General features: G+C 31.6%; 1 protein-coding gene across 1 annotated transcript in view; it reads left to right on the top strand.

The window, feature by feature from the left end:
* Positions 1-18142, top strand: part of LOC133176534 (inositol 1,4,5-trisphosphate receptor type 1-like) — a 41293-nt gene that overhangs the window by 12759 nt on the left and 10392 nt on the right. Inside the window, 32 exon segments of the mRNA XM_061311650.1 lie at positions 282-340; positions 582-711; positions 868-990; positions 1200-1305; positions 1693-1874; positions 2145-2277; positions 4251-4336; positions 4903-5034; positions 5268-5397; positions 5639-5732; positions 5981-6035; positions 6254-6383; positions 6717-6856; positions 7278-7385; positions 7726-7862; positions 8155-8222; positions 8438-8493; positions 8783-8944; positions 9191-9429; positions 9739-9820; positions 10186-10373; positions 11412-11525; positions 12042-12066; positions 12277-12357; positions 14078-14164; positions 14498-14650; positions 15681-15752; positions 16053-16182; positions 16392-16530; positions 16875-17027; positions 17546-17702; positions 17936-18033. Of these exon segments, the coding sequence (XP_061167634.1) occupies positions 282-340; positions 582-711; positions 868-990; positions 1200-1305; positions 1693-1874; positions 2145-2277; positions 4251-4336; positions 4903-5034; positions 5268-5397; positions 5639-5732; positions 5981-6035; positions 6254-6383; positions 6717-6856; positions 7278-7385; positions 7726-7862; positions 8155-8222; positions 8438-8493; positions 8783-8944; positions 9191-9429; positions 9739-9820; positions 10186-10373; positions 11412-11525; positions 12042-12066; positions 12277-12357; positions 14078-14164; positions 14498-14650; positions 15681-15752; positions 16053-16182; positions 16392-16530; positions 16875-17027; positions 17546-17702; positions 17936-18033 (3749 nt within the window).

The following is an 18142-nucleotide window of genomic DNA, read 5'->3' on the forward strand; positions in this document are numbered from 1 at the left end:
AATTATGTCATAACTTCTCTCTTGATATTAGAAATATTCGTCTAGTACTAGTATATCAAATGAAATTTGGTCGTGTGACTAATTACATCTATCCATTTTAATAAAAAATTCACAAGATTATTTCAAACGTGTTTAATTCAAGGAAACTTTAGCGAAGCTAAATATAATATTCATTGACATCTTTTATCCTATTTATTTCAATTCAAATCATAGTCCAAAAAACAATGTTTAGATCAGATAAGATGTATTTGATGAGTTTTATTTATTGATTTACTTTCTAGATTGTAGAACTGCTTGTGAGACTCTTGCAAATACCATTTAGGGGCTCAGCTGATCAAATGTAAGTTTTTTTTTTTCGTGCACAAGAGTCAGAAAGTTTTCAGTTTACTCATTCATTTAATCCTCTGATCATATTTAAGCTACATTGAAAATTGTACAACATGACTGGGTTAAAGCAAGTCATTACTTGAAAAATCCATCAGAAGTCTATTACTTTCCATTTCAGAGTTTCTGAAATGATAGATATCTATCTCCCTATGTTTATAACTTTAATATTTATTACCGACATTCTTTTATTCTAGTCACATGACAAAGCTGTTCGTTGAGTCGTATCGTGTAATGTATGTGTATCTTATGGGAGACAGCAGAAAGAACGAACTTTACATCGCCAAATACATCGACTTCTTCCAGTCGCAGTTTGAACTCAGAGAGGTATGTAAATGTCAATGATTTTTTTTATGCTACGTGAATTGTTCCTTCAGCTACGTGCATTAATCTATCTGCTTAGTATGAAACTTTTAAAATATATCAGGAAGTTTAAGTTGGTAAATATATACATATATGAACATGATCGTTGGATCTTTTCAGGGTCAAATTGGTTTGAACGCTGTGCACATGGTCATGGAACTTATCCGTGACAACAGAAAAATTGTTGATAGAATTTCTAAGGATCACATCGACAAATTTGTTGACCTCTTACAAAGAGACAAGGTTGGTTGTGTTCGATTTTAGAGACTTGTTATCAGCAGTGGATTCCAAAATCTTTCAAAAACATCATGCATCTCTGTATATCTCTAGATGTAGATTTTTTTTTCTAAAACTTACAATGTAGATTAAAATGTGAATGAAAATTGTTTTGCGTTAAATGTATGCGATTTATCAGCCAATAAGAAATCATTTATATGTGTTTGTTTTCCCAGAATCACAGATATTTAGACTTGCTTGGTGTACTTTGTGTATGTGACGGCGTGTCTATTGCTGTCAATCAAAAGTACATTACTGAGGCGTGGCTAATGAGAGGCAGCAAGGTATGTTAAAATTGTTTGAAAAGAGGGTGATTGTTTCTAAATATTTTGTTCCTCTATAAACTTCAGAAGGTAGAAGCAATTGGTGAAGTGTAGAAATAAGCAATATGAAAATTTGATGGAAAATTTAGAATTTTCCCGGTTTCGTTAGGTTTTTTTCTAGACATTCATTAGTTATAAAAAAGGTTAAATTTAAATATAATTAAAATTGTGAAATTAAGGTTTGATAATCTCTGCAAAACTGAGTGCCAGTGAAAATCCCGTCATGTTGATTGGATTTGCATATTGTGTTTCTCTCTGTCTTACACAAACGGCGTCTATTTGCAAAAGACAAATTGTCCACTATTTCTTATATTTCATCATTGATATTAAAGTACCCTCTTTTCTTGACAGAATTGTGTTTATTACACCGACCTTGGACAAAAGATAGGAAAAGAGAATGGCGTGGTTTATGTTTCCACAACACAAGGAAGAACGTGGACTGAGTTGTCTAACTTTGCTGACAGTAACTCCAGCGAATCCTACCTTTTCCTGGAGCATCAACTAGAACTGTTTGGATATCTTTGTCACGTACATATGAATTTCTTCTCCAAAACCACAGTTTCTTTTTTAAAACAGTAACAATTTCTTTTACGTCATTTAAATATAAATTGATTATTCTGCTTTAAAATCTTTTTGGGGGCGGTCATTCTTTGGACATCATAAAAATATTCGTAAAAATTAAAAAAAATGGTTTCAAAGCAAAAGGACTATAAAAGGCTTACTGTTTTTTTTAATACATGGTAATTCTATTTATGTACTTACTAAAATTTAAAGCTGAATTTTACCTTACCTATTAAGGGTCAGAATGAATTTTCAATCAAAGTCATAACCCAAGAGTTGAACTATCTGACCTGGGAGGAGGCGTTTACATGTTTGAGTGACACACGTCTTCCAGACAAACTTAGATCGCAGTACTGTGACCTTATCATTAGTAAGTGGAAGCTATTATATTAAGGCTCTTTCTTGATGCAGGCACAGTTAAGCGAATAAACCCTTCATCATATCCAACAAGAATTAATGAAAAAAGTTATTACTATATTTTTTTCATTGTTAACTAGTTTTTTTTTGGTCAAAAATTTACTTTATTAAGTCACCTGAGTCACTCAGGTGACCTATTGCTATCTCTTTTCGTCCGTCGTCGTGCGTCGTCCGTCGTTCGTCGGTCGTAAACTTTTGAACATTTTCAGCTTCTTCTCTGGAACCAGAAAACCAATTTCAACCAATTTTGGCATAGAGCATCTATGAGTTAAGGGGAACAAAAATTGTGAAATTCGTGGCCCCTGCCCCCCTGGGGCCTGAGGGGTGGGGCCAAAACCATCAAAATTAATGCAATCTTTAAAAATCTTCTTCTTTACTCCTGGACATCAAGCAGTCAAACTGTTGGCATGATTGTAATAAGCATTGAGCCCTCTACCAAAATTGTGAAATTCATGGCCCAGGGTCAGGGGTTCTGGTGGTAGGGCGGGGCTATATAGATCATGTTGTGAAAGTGCATTATTTCTTTGAAAATCTTCTTCTCTACTCCTGGGTATTATTGAAACAAAATGAATACCTAGTTATGATAACAAGGGTGACTCTACCAAAATTTTGAAATTCATGATCCCAGGGTCAGGGGTTCTGGTGCTAGGGCGGGGCTATATAGATCATATAGTGAAAGTGCATTATTTCTTTGAAAATCTTCTTCTCTACAACTGGGTATTATTGAAACAAATTAAATACATAGTTATGATAAGCAAGGGTGACTTTACCAAAATTGTGAAATTCATGACCTCATGGTAAGGGGTTCTGGTGGTAGGGCGGGGCTATATAGATCATATAGTGAAAGTGCATTATTTCTTTGAAAATCTTCTTCTCTACAACTGGGTATTATTGAAACAAATTAAATACATAGTTATGATAAGCAAGGGTGACTTTACCAAAATTGTGAAATTCATGACCTCATGGTAAGGGGTTCTGGTGGTAGGGCGGGGCTATATAGATCATATAGTGAAAGTGCATTATTTCTTTGAAAATCTTCTTCTCTACTCCTGGTTATTATATAAACAAATACATGATTATGATAAGCAAGGGTGACTCTACCAAAATTGTGAATTTCATGACCCCTGGAACAGAGGTTCTGATGTTAGGGCGGGGCTCTATTTATTATATAGTGAAAATGCTTTAAAAATCTTCTCTGCACCTGGGCATATCAAAGGCAAGAAGAGTAAAAGTTTCAATAAGGAAGGGTATTTTTACCAGATTTTTGAACATGATCAGGACCATTTGGTCAAGTGTTCTGGTCCAGGCCAGAGCTCTATTAATTTGTATTCTACTGAGATTAGTTATTCCCCTTTGCCATTTATGCGTGATAACTAATCACTGTAAATAATGTACTTGAAAGGTTAATAGAATAAGAGAATTATTGAAGAATTTTTATTGTATAATACAAAAAGTACTTTCATAGTTTTAATGATCAGGTAGACTTGTAAGTAATAGATAAATAAAAATGAGACAAAAATAACTTGTCTTATTAAATGTTCATCAAAGACCAAGAGAGGCCAATGTAACAATGCAACAATGTCAACAAGGAATTAAAAGAGTACAGAAGCACTGATAGTTTGTTTTTATACTGTCTGGTGAGAGTGATAAATGGGGAACAGATTAGAACCTAATTTATGAACTGTTAATGAATACTAGATTATTACTATTAGATTACTACTGCTAGATTACTACTATTATTTTGTTGATCCTGATCACCCTATTTTTCTTGCTTTTGGGCAACAAAGCTTCACCTTTCAGTTCGTTTCATATTCTATGGATACCCTAAATTGTTGTATTATACTCAGGTGATCGTTAAGGCCCTTGGGCCTCTTGTTCAATTCATAGTCATTCATTTCATTTTATTGATATTTTAAAACATTTCAGCTATGTTTGTGGATATTGGCGATAATCATTCTGTAGTGGATCGAGTCAAACTGTCCTACATATATGATGACATCGACTCAGTTGAGGTACAAATTAATCAAAATATATTCATAATATGTTCTGAAATGTTCTTTTTTTTTAAACATTTTAGAAATGGCAAGGGAAATTTTATATTTTATGATTGGTTTACTTCAGAACTATTCTAAAGATATAACGGTAAATAATCAAGATCCTATATTTAGTTTATGTAGATTTTAACAACATCATCAAAAAAATCTTTTAAAATTTGTTCTCTGTAGAGTAGCAGATTGATAAGAAATACGGTACCAGAACACTGACTTTATTCTACGAGTTTTTCTTTTTATTATGTTAATATTGCACAAAATTTACTTTCTTTATAACTTGAATCTGGTTTGAGTGAATATACTTACCTCACAATTACTCTTTTACCTTGTATCTCTTCACATTCAATTTCACTTTAATAAACCTGTTTATAATTATTATAATTAAATCTGATGATAGCCATTTAATTAAAGTTAAAGGTTAAGATAAATGTCTTTTTCTTATAATTTAAAAAGAACTATCTAACATAGTTTTTTTGTCTTTACATATCTAAAGAAAAGCACGTTTCCCCTCAATATTTCTTTATCAGGATCGAGTTGACAATACACAGTCTAAGACGTACAAATATTTTCCTATGCTAAGCGAGTGGATTTCCAACTTCCTGACTAGTAATGGCGATATGACGGCATCGACCATTGGCAACAATTTGCTTGTCAAACAGGTTAGGGTTTCCAAGAGAACCATAATAGAAAATGAAAAGAAAATAACAGATCATGGAGGATTGAAATAAAAATGAATTGTCCTTCATTTTTACCATATTTACAGCATTCTTATGCAAAAAGTAGGCTTAAAAAGCTAGAGCTTTAGATAAAAATGTCTCAATAATTTTACACGATAATAATGACAAATAGTCCAGAAACATTTGTTTTGCAACTGGTATTGAATTCATATTAGGTTCTAAGATTGGTTGACCACTTAGTATCATTTGGGTTCTACTACAAACCGGAGGATATCAAAAAGTTGCTGGAGCCACTCATGTCCCTGATTGACGGCAGAAACGACAAACCGTATCCGAATGTCACGGGTAATACTACCCTTTATTCAAATCACTTTAAAATTTATTTAATTATCTTTTTTCGTGGGAAACTTTTTTATTACATTTATGTAAGAGAACGGAAAAAAAAATATTGTGAATTCTACTAAAAATGATATTTACATTTTATCAATATACTAAATAAATTCTTAAAAATTTATTACTAAAATATAAAATTTGATTATTATATCAATACAAACTTTTAATTAACGTCTATCATAAACCACGGCAGGAAAAGACGCAGACGACGTTCTGAAAGCCTTTAGAACAAAAGAAAGATTTGAAAGAAGTGAAGAAACCTCAGCTATTGTGGAAGCCAAGTGCCAGTAAGCCATGGTTCTTAATTATTAGTTGTTTATTATTGTTTTTACCGTCAAGTTTTTTGCTAGAAAGAAAAAAGTCCTTATATTGAATTCAACGATGTGAAAATTTCCTCTCTATTTCAAAAGAAAATATTCCATCCATATATCTTTCCTAATTTAGAATATTTAGCGCCCTACTTCATAAGTTTTGAAAATCCTTTTTTCATTTTTTACTATTTACATCTTTCTTTACATTATTTTCTATTTTGTAGGGCTTTAGACACACTCGATTTGTTCTTCAACTACATTTTCAACCTTCGAATGGAGGTCTGTACTTTTTTTCCTTGATTCAGAATTTTTTTTTTACATGAAAATTACATCTTCAGTTTTTCTTTTTCATTTGAAGATGCAGATATTTATAGTTTTCTTCTGATAAGACTACTGCATCAATGTATGATTTAAGAGATTACTGTATTACAGAAATATATCCCACTGCAAAACCACTTCAATGATTTTGTTTATCTTTAACTAATGAATGATTTCAGAGATTTATGAGTATGTTCAAAGTTACACACACGCAAGCGAATAATCCGAGCAGCTCACCACCTGAACTGGGTCCCCTTCTATCCGAAAATTTCGACTTACATTCTCAGCACAGGTAAGCGAATAATGCAAGTACAATTACTCATGACTTCTTTGAATTGATTGCATAATGACAGTTATGTTGTTTAGGAAAATTTCAGAGATTCGACCAATTTATGTAAACAAACAATATATTATCACAAAAGGTGTATTGTAGATCAATGTTACATTGTTCATCTAAACAACAAATAAAGTTAAATGATATTGTAAGAAAACTTGTTACCCCTGTCATTGCTGGTTTTGCCAATTTTTCTATCAGAACAATTTCCCCATTAGTTGTCAAAATTTAAATGTCTAGTTTCGGCCAAGAAAACATATTCTTTTAGGTACTTCACTGATGAACTTTATTTTCTTTTGAGTTTTGAGGAGGTCTGAGTTATGTAGTTCTTTTAAATATAATCATGTCCAACCTATTCAGTGTTTGCAAGTCCGCCCTGAAAAAGTTGAGAGATATATTTGAGCAGACATCCTTTCTGAAGAATTATGAAGTGGTAGACATCCTTAAGGTAGGCCTTTAAGCTGCACCAAAATGTTAAAAACAACATGTATTTATAACACTGGAGAGAGAGAGAGAGAGAGAGAGAAGGGGGGAGAACAATTTTGCATTGGTACTTGAATCAATTGACTTTTGGTCCACAGACTTAAAATATAGGAAACGACGATTATTAAATATTGATCTTAATATTCAATAAATAATGATGAATTAAAAAAATGTGTATCGGGAACAGAAAATAAACTTAAAGAGATTACCTAGTATCATAAATCTTTTTTATCTTGAAAGGAAATGCAAGTGTGTTTTTTCCCGAAAATATTAATTTGCAATTATAATTATCGCGGTCTTTTACTGTTAATCTTCGAAATAACATACCAACTAAAAAGCAAATTTCAATTGTTGAAGTACATACCTGCTATGAAATGCTTTTTTAGGACCTGTCCTTCTACCACTATGACGAAATGATCAGGATGTCCATGCATCTCTTAAACAGATACTTCTCATCTCACCACCAGCTTTTCACAAATACTGTTCAAGCTCAGGTATTTTAATAAATTTAAATCCAAATTTCCTAACATTTTAGATATATGCTGTGTTTTGTATTATTTGTATACACATATGCAGTTTCCTTTTCAATCGACGTCAATATGCAAACTTATGATAAAGACACAATTTCATATTCAAACATGCTTTGAATTTGCGAAACCAATTTTCCCTTACAGAATAAATTTTAGATACACTTAAAGTATTTTGTGTCCACCATGTTTGTTCATGAGGAAAATACATGTTAATATGTTTATGTCTACAAGAAATGGGTACAACTTGTCATGAAATATTTTGCAAAGGCATTGTGAGTAACTATGTTCCCTTTTTCAATGTCAGGTACTCATAACTGACAAATCTGAGGCTGTGATGGAAACCTTGGAGACCTTACTCCCTAGCCTAAGGCGACTGTCGTCTGCTAAACTAGACAACCAGCAGGCAGAAGAGCTCGTCGCCATGTTAGACAAACTCATATCGTAAGCATTCATATTGAAAATTAGTAAAATATGGATATGACTGTATTTGTATCATGCAAATTACTAGTATGTGCAACTTTGCTTTATAATAGGAAGTCATCAGTCACAAATCATATCAAAAAACTTTTTCTCCAGGGTAGGGGGGGGGAAGGAATATTGCAAAACAATGAGGAAATGTTTTTTTTTAAAATGCAAGTTTCCAAATTAATTTACATTTTTCAAAATTTAATGCAATCACACTATCAATAAAATGTTTCAAAACGTACTTACTTTGTTTTTAATGCTTTTTAAGACTGTGCCATTTAGAAAAGGAACCAGAGGAAGCACATGGAATGAACCAGAGCATCTTATATAATCACGGTAATTGTTCAGGATACTGTTCATAATAGCTTCCTGCATATTTATTCAATGTCTGTGATATAATGCTTTCAAATGTGTTCAAAACACACCTTATTTTTAAATCTCAGTCCGGGTGATTTGACCCTATCATATTATGCATAACGTTAAAGAAAAATATACATAAAACCAGACAAAATTGCATCTAATGTTATTATAAAATTTATTAATAATTGCAGGTTTAATTGAAGATATGTTCATCATTCTTCAGCAGGACATTGACGTTCGCCTTCTGGTTTGAATCTTTAATATTTTTCATCCTTTATACACATTTCATTACATTTCGTAGATTGAATTTCATACGAACATTTACAGTGTTTGAGACTTTTTTCAATGGAGTTCAAATAGCACACAAATGAATGATGAAATTTGAAATTTAATAAAATAATTTGCATACAATGGATATCTTCTTATCATTTACAAAATAATATTCAATCCTTCTAACTGCACATGAAATACAAGTAAAATTTTGACAACAAAGTTTGACAAAAATTATTTATTCTTTGCTGATAATTTAATAATAGGATCAGTACACAGGGCAGAAAAAGGTTCTTCAGCGGGCATTTACATTGTTGAAATTGATGGCTAGAGACAACAAACTCGTTCAAGGTCGTCTGTTTGACCGACTAGACATGCTTCTGTCGAAACGAGGCGCAGAGGCAGAATTGGCAGAATGCATCACAGAGGTAATGGATTTTACAGCAATGATATGAATATTCTTTTTCTTAGAAGAAACTTTCCATTTACTTAACATATTGTAGTTAAATAGAAAAATACAATGTAAACGGTTGACATGTTACTTTAAATTATACAACATAAATTTGCATATCAGTAGAATGTAAAATGATCAATGAATGATGACAATATTATGTTTTTACAATACATTGTATCTATATTATTTCTAAAGAAGAAACTTACACAAACTTTTGAAGGTTTTCACTGGAAATTCCAACACGTGTATGAAGATCCACTCCTATCAGGTTCACAAGATTATGACACTAGTATCAATCCATAAAGAAGATGTTCCACAGTTTCTTGATTTGCTGAATGCCATTGTGAAAGTGGAAGAACTTGATCTTCCATTAAAAAGAAACCAAAGTTTTGTTATGCAGTATTTCATGCAATACAGATCCGATATTGCGCAAGTGATTGATCAAGATGAAGGGGCAAGGTAAATAAATGAATATGTAACCTCTTAAATTTTAGATACATGCACTGGGTTTTTTTTTAATGCAAATATTTTTGGGTTTACTGTAAAACTTGTCTGATCCTGATGTTGTGTATTTCGAAATCTTGTTTACTTCGATATAAGCTTTAAGTCCCTGACAACATTTCCAATTGATTAAAATGTTGTCTAATTCGACCAATTTCTATGGAGCCAGTGGTGTCCGGAGTAGAAAAGTTTTACTGTTTTCCTTTACTGTTTCTTTTTTGCCAGGTAAGCTTCAAACGTTTATTAGTTTTTTTTCTTTTGTTTAAGACTGCAAGTTTTAACGAATACAGGACGCCCAGAACTACAGTACTTGATTTCTATGGTGGATGTCTTAGCTACATGTGCCGAGGTAAGGCTGCACAACAAGAAAATTTACAAAAAGGAATGATCAGTTAATTTCACAAACCAGCAATCCATTTTAAGGCATCACATTTTCTGGAACTGGTTTAAGTGTCATATCGCTTATTTTACAAAATATAAACCATGGTGTCTTATCCCCTGCAACTCAATTTATTCAAAGTTTGCAATTTGACACCATTGTTAGCATGATCAGAGAATATATATATATATATATGTAAATCGATAAAAAAGTCATTACAAGGTCATTTCAATATTAAGAAGGAAGGATTCAAGTTTCATATTTTTCATTTACATATCTTAATGCAGCCTCTTTTACTTCACTTGAATTTTTATAAACTTTTTTTCCGCCAACAGGGTGAAAACAGGCACATCGAATCAATTTGTCAGACAATCTTCAGTATCAGAGATCTTCTAAAAATACTGACAAATCAGATTATTAGTAACAACTTCAAACTTCCATTTCTCCGCTTTCTTCTCTGGGTTTACCTGAACACTGCAGGTGGGATGATAGAGAGTGGAGCTGGTGACATGCCCCATGATAGGTAAGCAGCTACATAATGATACATGCCCCACGATAGACAAGCAGCTACATAATGACACATGCCCCTACATAGGTAATTAAAATCATAATGATACATGACTCACAATAGGTAAGCGGAACCACAATGATAAAGGCCCCACATTGGATATTACCGCCATAATGATACATTAAAGGGAAAGGAAGTGTAGAAGAATACATTTAAAATATTGTTGTGGTATCATTTCTTTATTCCTGAAAATAAACTGTTTATATCAATTAATGAAACCATAGAACTAGTAAAGAAGGAATTGCTTTGAAAGTTATAATACTAAATTCACTCGGTTAAAAACACCTACCTGTTCCAAAAAACATGTCTTATTGCGTTGAGTGATGATCAATATTTACCCTCTCAATTTTGAGAATATCCCTTGCATATGTACTTAAGTCAGTGCATTATACTAAAGAAACACTAGGCAAAAATGTAGTAGCTGCAAAAAAAGTATCTGCAAACATTCGTACATAAATTCAAAGATACAGAAATCTATGCCCATAATCTAAGATTTTGCTATAATCAGAACGGAAAAAAAAAAACATGACAATACGAGGATTGTCCCAGAAAAAATCGAACTTTTTAAATATTTCATAAATTACCTGACCAAAATTATTCATATTTGGCATAGTATTGGGAAATGATATTTTTGTCATTTTGGCTAAATAATATAAGGTTCCAATGCCATGTGCATTAATGAACAACATTTAAGGGGTGTTAAATAGCGGTGGTCGGCGAACGGCAATTTCTTCTTTTCAAAAATAGCATTGACCGAAATGTTTTCTTTATTACCAGGCTATACAGAAATATAATGTGACAAAAATCTTATCCCTAGAAACTTTATTATCTAGAGTGCTCGTGTGTCAAAAAAAATCAATACTCTGACATCATAAATAACAAAATTATGACGTTATATACACAAACACTATTAATTAGATGAAATTTATAGTTCGTGTGTTCTAGAATGCATGAACTGATTTTGATTGTTGAATGATTTTCCTCTTCCTTCAGCTTAATGTGGCAGTACCTTTCTGAGATAACAACGGATCTAGACAGTGTAACAAAGTATGCGAAAGATAACACAGAAAACACCAAAATGCTTCTAAAAGCACCACCACCAAAAAGGTAATCACTCAATTGCAAAATAACTTTATTTTTTGACAACCTCTTAGAAGTTTAGTTCAACAGTTCTGATAACGGAAAAAATAGTGACTTGTACATTCAAAACTATATACAGTATAGTAAGAGCCTGATCTGAAATTTATGTAAGCACCTAATTGATAAAGTACTTATCTATCACATTTTATATTCTGCAATGCTTAAAGGATATCATATACAATGTAAGTGGTATTATTTATTTACATATTATGTGAAATTAATGATGTGTTTTAAATTATCGATTATGTTCAATGGAGAATAAACTTACCAAAAACTAAACAAAACAAAACAAAAGCAAAAAGAATTTATAAAGCATGCGTTTTGCTAAGGTTTGAAATGTTCACTAAATATAACTGTTATTTAAAAGTAAACTTTCGTTCATACATTTCAGAGAGAATTTGCAACTACATGTACAAGTTTTCGCAATTTATAGATAGTAGTTCTATGTTTTTGTACTTTTTAACTGTTCAAAATTCTCATAAGAATACGAAAATTTCTAATTTCAATAATAATAAAAAAAACCCAATGTATTTTAAGATTGAAGTATAGTACATATACCTATAAAAATCGAAAATGCAAAATTTTACTACTGCACATTAATATTAGAATGATATTGTTCCCATACTTAAAAGTTTTAATATCAAAAAATATTTTCAAAATGATTTTTTGTTACCTTATAATTTTACTATGTATACTATCTTTATGTATTCTCTTTGACAGTAACACCACAGGGAGTAAGGAAGAAGAGACACAGGGAACGCTTCACTATATATTTGATGGAATCATGCCATTTCTTCAGGTAAATCATTCCTCCAGATAAAATTACTTATAGGGAATCTACCATTTATTAGGGAAACAATTCATCTACCTTTGTGAAAGTCTGAATAATGATTTATATGCAATAGTACTGGTCGACATCATGGGATTTCAGGGGTTTAAATAGGGTTTACCTCAGACGTAAAGGAAACTATCATTTGAGATGGAATTTACAGGATATTGTTAAGGACTTAAAATATACAAAATGGGAAAGGTACGGAAGACTGAAGCATTTAATTATGTGTCTCTATTATCCAATTTTTAAATATTTTTGAATATTTTTAATATTCCAAACAACCAAAATGAATTCGAATTACCATATTTATATTGGATTCCGAAACTTCATAAAAATCCTTACAAACAAAGATACATAGCGGGTTCCAGTAAATGTTCAACCAAGCCTCTATCTTTACTCCTCACTAAGATATTAACAGTGGTGAAGGAGAAACTTCAAGAGTACTGTGCAACAATATATTCGAGAAGTGGTGTAAATCAGATGTGGATACTTAAAAATTCCAAGGAACTTTTGGAAAATTTGAAATCACAAGATTTTACCAAAATCAACAGCTTAAAAACTTACGACTTTTCAACTTTATACACAACCATTCCCCACGATAAATTAAAGTCTAGGCTTTTTGATATCATTGATAGCTGCTTTTTCAATAAAAATGGAACTCATAAATATACTTACCTTGTCATTGGTCATTTGCAAAATTATTTTGTTAAAAAACATTCTGATTGTACACACAAGTACTCTGAAGTTGACATTAAAAAGATGCTTGAGTTTCTGATTGACAATATCTATGTGGTTTTTGGAGACCAGGTCTTCCAACAATCTATTGGAATTGCTATGGGTACCAATTGCGCCCCGTTATTAGCAGACCTTTTTTTTGTATTCATATGAAGCAGAATTTGTCCAAAATCTTGCACGTGAAAAGAAGAAAACACTTGCTGTGGCCTTCAACTCGACATTTAGATATATCGACGACGTATTGTCAATTAACAATGGCTATTTTCATTCTTATGTCGATACAATATATCCTAGTGAACTTGAGATAAAAGATACCACAGAGTCTGACATATCTGTTTCATATTTGGATATTTTACTTGAAAAAGACGTTAATGGTAATCTAACAACCAAGCTTTATGATAAACGTGATGACTTTAACTTTTCAATCGTCAACTTCCCTCACTTATGCAGCAATATACCTTCATCACCTGCATACGGGGTATATATCTCTCAGTTGATTCTATACGCAAGAGCATGCTCTACGTATGTACAATTTCTAAAACGAGGTAAATTATTGACAAATAAGTTGATGAAACAAGAATATCAGCTGTCTCGTTTAAAATCATCATTTCGTAAGTTCTATGGTCGATACAATGACCTTGTCAGCAAATACAATTTATCATTGAGTCAAATGCTGACTGACATTTTTCATACTAATTGTTAGGCCATTATTTACACACTGAATTGTCGACGGATTTTTCCGTTATTTCCTGATCATGACAAGGAGCACACGGCGGGTGTGACCGGTCGGCAGGGGATGCTCACTCTCCATGGCACCTGATCCCACCTCTGATGTTTGGAGGTCCGTGTTTGCTCTGCTCCTATTTTGTATTGTATAATGGACTTTTGAGCTTGAATATTGTTCGTTACCTCCATATATTTCATACATGTATTTCCCTCATTGATTTTTTAGATTTTCTGTCGCTCATTTTATCAGCCTGATTCGTCATTGTTTCCTGATGAGCCAGAAAAAATGGATAAACTTGCAAATTCATTTAAGGTAGAGCATAATGACAATATCACAATTTAAAAGATTACAAAACTACTCTCTCTCTCTCTCTCTGTATATATATATATATATATATATATATATATATATATATATATATATATAATATATATATATATATATATATATATATATATATATATATATATATATATATATATATTCAAACAGAGTTTTAAGGATGATGCAGATCTTTACCTTTAGATTTTGCTCTTTTCTTTTTTGAATCATACTTTCAAAATAAAACACACACACATACACACATGGTTAAACCAGAAGAAGATAATCATGTTCAATTTTGCCTGATTTTAAAATGATTTGCAGGAATTCATGGAGGTAGTTGCTCCGTTGATATGCGTAGAGAGACAGATGAAGAACTTGGTTTCCTGTATGACGTCACTATTGTCAGCGTCTACTCTTCCTGTCAAAGTAATAAATCGGCTAAAAAAATTAAAATACTACGCATATAAATATAATGTTTTTCTTAAAAGTTTTATGCAATTGAAAGACAGTAAAGTATCCGACTAACAGACGTTCAATATTTTGATAAGCATTACCTTTTTTATATACTGTAAAAGTGGTTATTTACGCGTGGGGGAAATTTACACTACTTACGCGGTAAGCTTAGAACCGCGTAAAATACCCCCGCGTATGGTCACAAAATTTCTAAGTTCTGGAATAATTCTAGACTTTTTCTAATACTGATATACCGGTCGAACCTGTCATGTATTAAACGTGGTATTGAACGCACGCGAGTAGATAAATACATCACAAACAGTGATGAAAATGTTTCTGTTTTTTTTTTTAATTAAATTGTGCAATGAAAATGCATTTTCGTATTAAATATCTTAAAGCAACGTCACGCAAGTAGAGCTTCAAAACGTAATTCTCATTTTCATTTCCTTTGTATGATTGTAGGAGTACGTCCCTCTTAATTTCAAATAATTAGTTCAAAATGTTACACAAATTCACAATCACTATTCAAACATATCTATTGAATTAACTATTCAAACATACCTATTGAATTAATTGTCAACACCCGCCACCCAGATACAGGTAAGTAGATCCCACTTTGAAGTTGGAGCTTGCGTAAATAATTACAATGAAGCGTACACCGGTTGTTCACACTTCACCGCTTTTGACTGTGCAGATCGCCGTTATATTTAGCAATCCAAGGAACATGCACATATCGATGACCAGTATAAATTCTTTTTGTTTTGTTTTATTTGTTTAATTTCTAATTTATTTTTTCTTATTCATTAGTATAAACTTCTTGACCTTTTCAAAGGGGGACAACTCGATATTAGTAAACGATGACCGCGTAAATTTTTCTCGGTAACTCGTGCGACCGCGTATATTACACCCACGCGTAATGTTTGACAGTCACAAACGCGTACTTAACAACCAGTGTAAATAACCACTTTTACAGTATATACAGTTGTATTCCTAAATCGATACTAGGAAAAATCAAACAACAACCTTATAGAGAATTTTTCCTTTATTTTAGATCATGGAAGAATTCAATGAGAAATATGGACAAACAATGGGTTCACATGATATTCGGAGTGATGCAAGAAAGGTATCACAACACGTATACAACACGTATTCATTTAGCAAAACATACCTTTTTTTCATTTGAAGCAATTTTTATTGGAATCCAATGTCACATAAAACTTTGCATTTATGCAATGGTCTTAGATTATGAATCTAAATAAATGTTAAAGACCCTCTCAACTAAATACATGCTTCATACATGTATATCAAAACCAAAGAGTTTCCTTGATAAATTGTAATTTAAAACAATTTTGTTTTTTTTACTTTAGAATTTATATTAAGAAATATAAAAATGACGACTATTCTCTCCCTAATATTTTACCAGTCTTATGAATCTTACTACGAAATGGAAGAAGAGATTAATAGACAGCTAAATGTGTTTTCGGTAAACATGAGGATTGCTTATGGAGGTCCAAATACAATAGAGGCTCAGATTGACTACCATTCAAATGCAGGTCAGTATAGAATTCACTTTTTTAATTAGATAATTTCGACATTGTCAGTTTACTATGTAGTATATGGATGAAATCGACACCTATGACCAATTAAATGTACTGAAGAAGAATGCTTTTCGACTAAATATAATACTGCTACATTTATTATTTACTTTGTACATGAGAAATTTTAAAAATAGAATTTATAGAAAACACTTTCTCTTCTACAGTTTATTCTGAGGTTGGCGGAGATGAGGAGTTACCATTGGGTCAAGAGTTTCAGGATCATCTCAAATGTTTCATGGATCCTAGCAATAAAGATCCGATCCAACGATATCGGATGAGCGAAAAACTCATCAGGCAGTTAAAGTACGATTTTCTACATATCGAGCGAAGTATATATTAATTTTATGACATAGAAATAAAAGAATTAAACCTTACAAGAAATATGCCAAAACATTATTTGTATGATATATATTGCGAATAAGATCTCTTATCTTTATTTATGAAAAACAAATTACCAATATAATGCTTCTAGCATTTTTCCCGTATAAATTAATGAAGTTCCGCTGTTTAAAAATCATGAGAATAATTTCATTTGATAAATTACGAGTACTTTATGATTAACCTTTTCATTTTAGTGTCAGAACGTTAATCCTGGTACTTAAAAGTAAATAGTCATGTTTACAAATACAAGACTTTTTAATCAACAGAATATCAAATCAGTTAACACATCTAAGCGAAAAAGAGAAGTTGGAACAAGAACAGCTCGATGTTAAATGTTTGCAGCTTCTGCGAGCCATGATTTATAATGAAGTGGTCAAGCTTCCAGATGACTGGGAGGCTGAAGTATCCGCCCATCGAAAGTGAGTCTTACTGGAAGGTTTATAAAATTGTAATTTTTGATATTTTGTAAAAGGAGAGAAAGTAGATATGGTGGGAGAGAGATGAATTATAAGCTTAGTAATGTTCATATTTGTTTTCAAGTGTGTGTTGAAACTAGTGTTTATTGACTTGTACACAATACATAACTCTTAAACATTTTAAACACTTAATAGGTTCTAAAAGACTCAAAACAAAAAACTCGTATTTCATGAGATCAGAAGAGAATAAGAGAAATGTTTGAGTGATTGATAAAAAATGCATTAAAAATATATCTTTTAAGTAAACGTATTTACTTTTTTTTTCTTTTTCTTTTGAATGTGATTAAAGGACTAAAGAGTGCAGAGCTCAAAAGTTATAAAATTTTATTTTACAAAAATGAATTGCTTGTTGCAATTTATTTTAAGAGTTGATCCTTTTTTAAGTTGCAATGCAAATGACTTTAATGTAATGAAACAAATGAACATATTATTTTTGATACGTCTTTGTTTTTGTTTTGCAGAAAACTGAAGGCTATTTCTGACGTCCAAGATGCTCTGAATCATTTCGATGTTGTTATCAGCGTCATGGAACACCTGAATCGTCCCCAGGATAATGTGGTCCGGGAAACACTGTCTTTTATATGCATGCTGCTCTATAATGGAAACGAAAATGTGCAGGTAGAAATTATATAAATTTTGAAAAATGATGAAATAAATAAATAATAATAATAATAGATCGGTTGCTGTTTTAAAGAGAGACACCAATCATCTGAAGAGAAATACATATATATATATTTAATGTCAATTTTTGTAACTGAGAAAAAAAAGTAAAAGTAAAAAAATTTCTTATTAAGAACAGATTAAAAAAAACGTTATACACATTTTATTTAATCAAATTTTTATCATTATAGACTAAACTTTATGAGTATTTCACGGGTACAAGAGAGGAGTCGTTTTTCTTTACCTTAAAAGCTCGTATGCAGATGTCTGCCATTGCAACACGAGAGAAGTAATTTTTATTTTTGTTAGTTTTAAATAATAAGTCTTTTATTTCATTTATTGAATAATTAAACCTAGACAATGTATAGACATCTTGGGTATGACCAACATTTTATTGT

The sequence above is a fragment of the Saccostrea echinata genome, unplaced genomic scaffold (genome assembly GCF_033153115.1).
Source record: "Saccostrea echinata isolate AGI-Se365-2 ecotype Australia unplaced genomic scaffold, CSIRO_AGI_Sech_v1 ptg000076l, whole genome shotgun sequence".
Classification (NCBI taxonomy): Eukaryota; Metazoa; Mollusca; class Bivalvia; order Ostreida; family Ostreidae; genus Saccostrea; species Saccostrea echinata.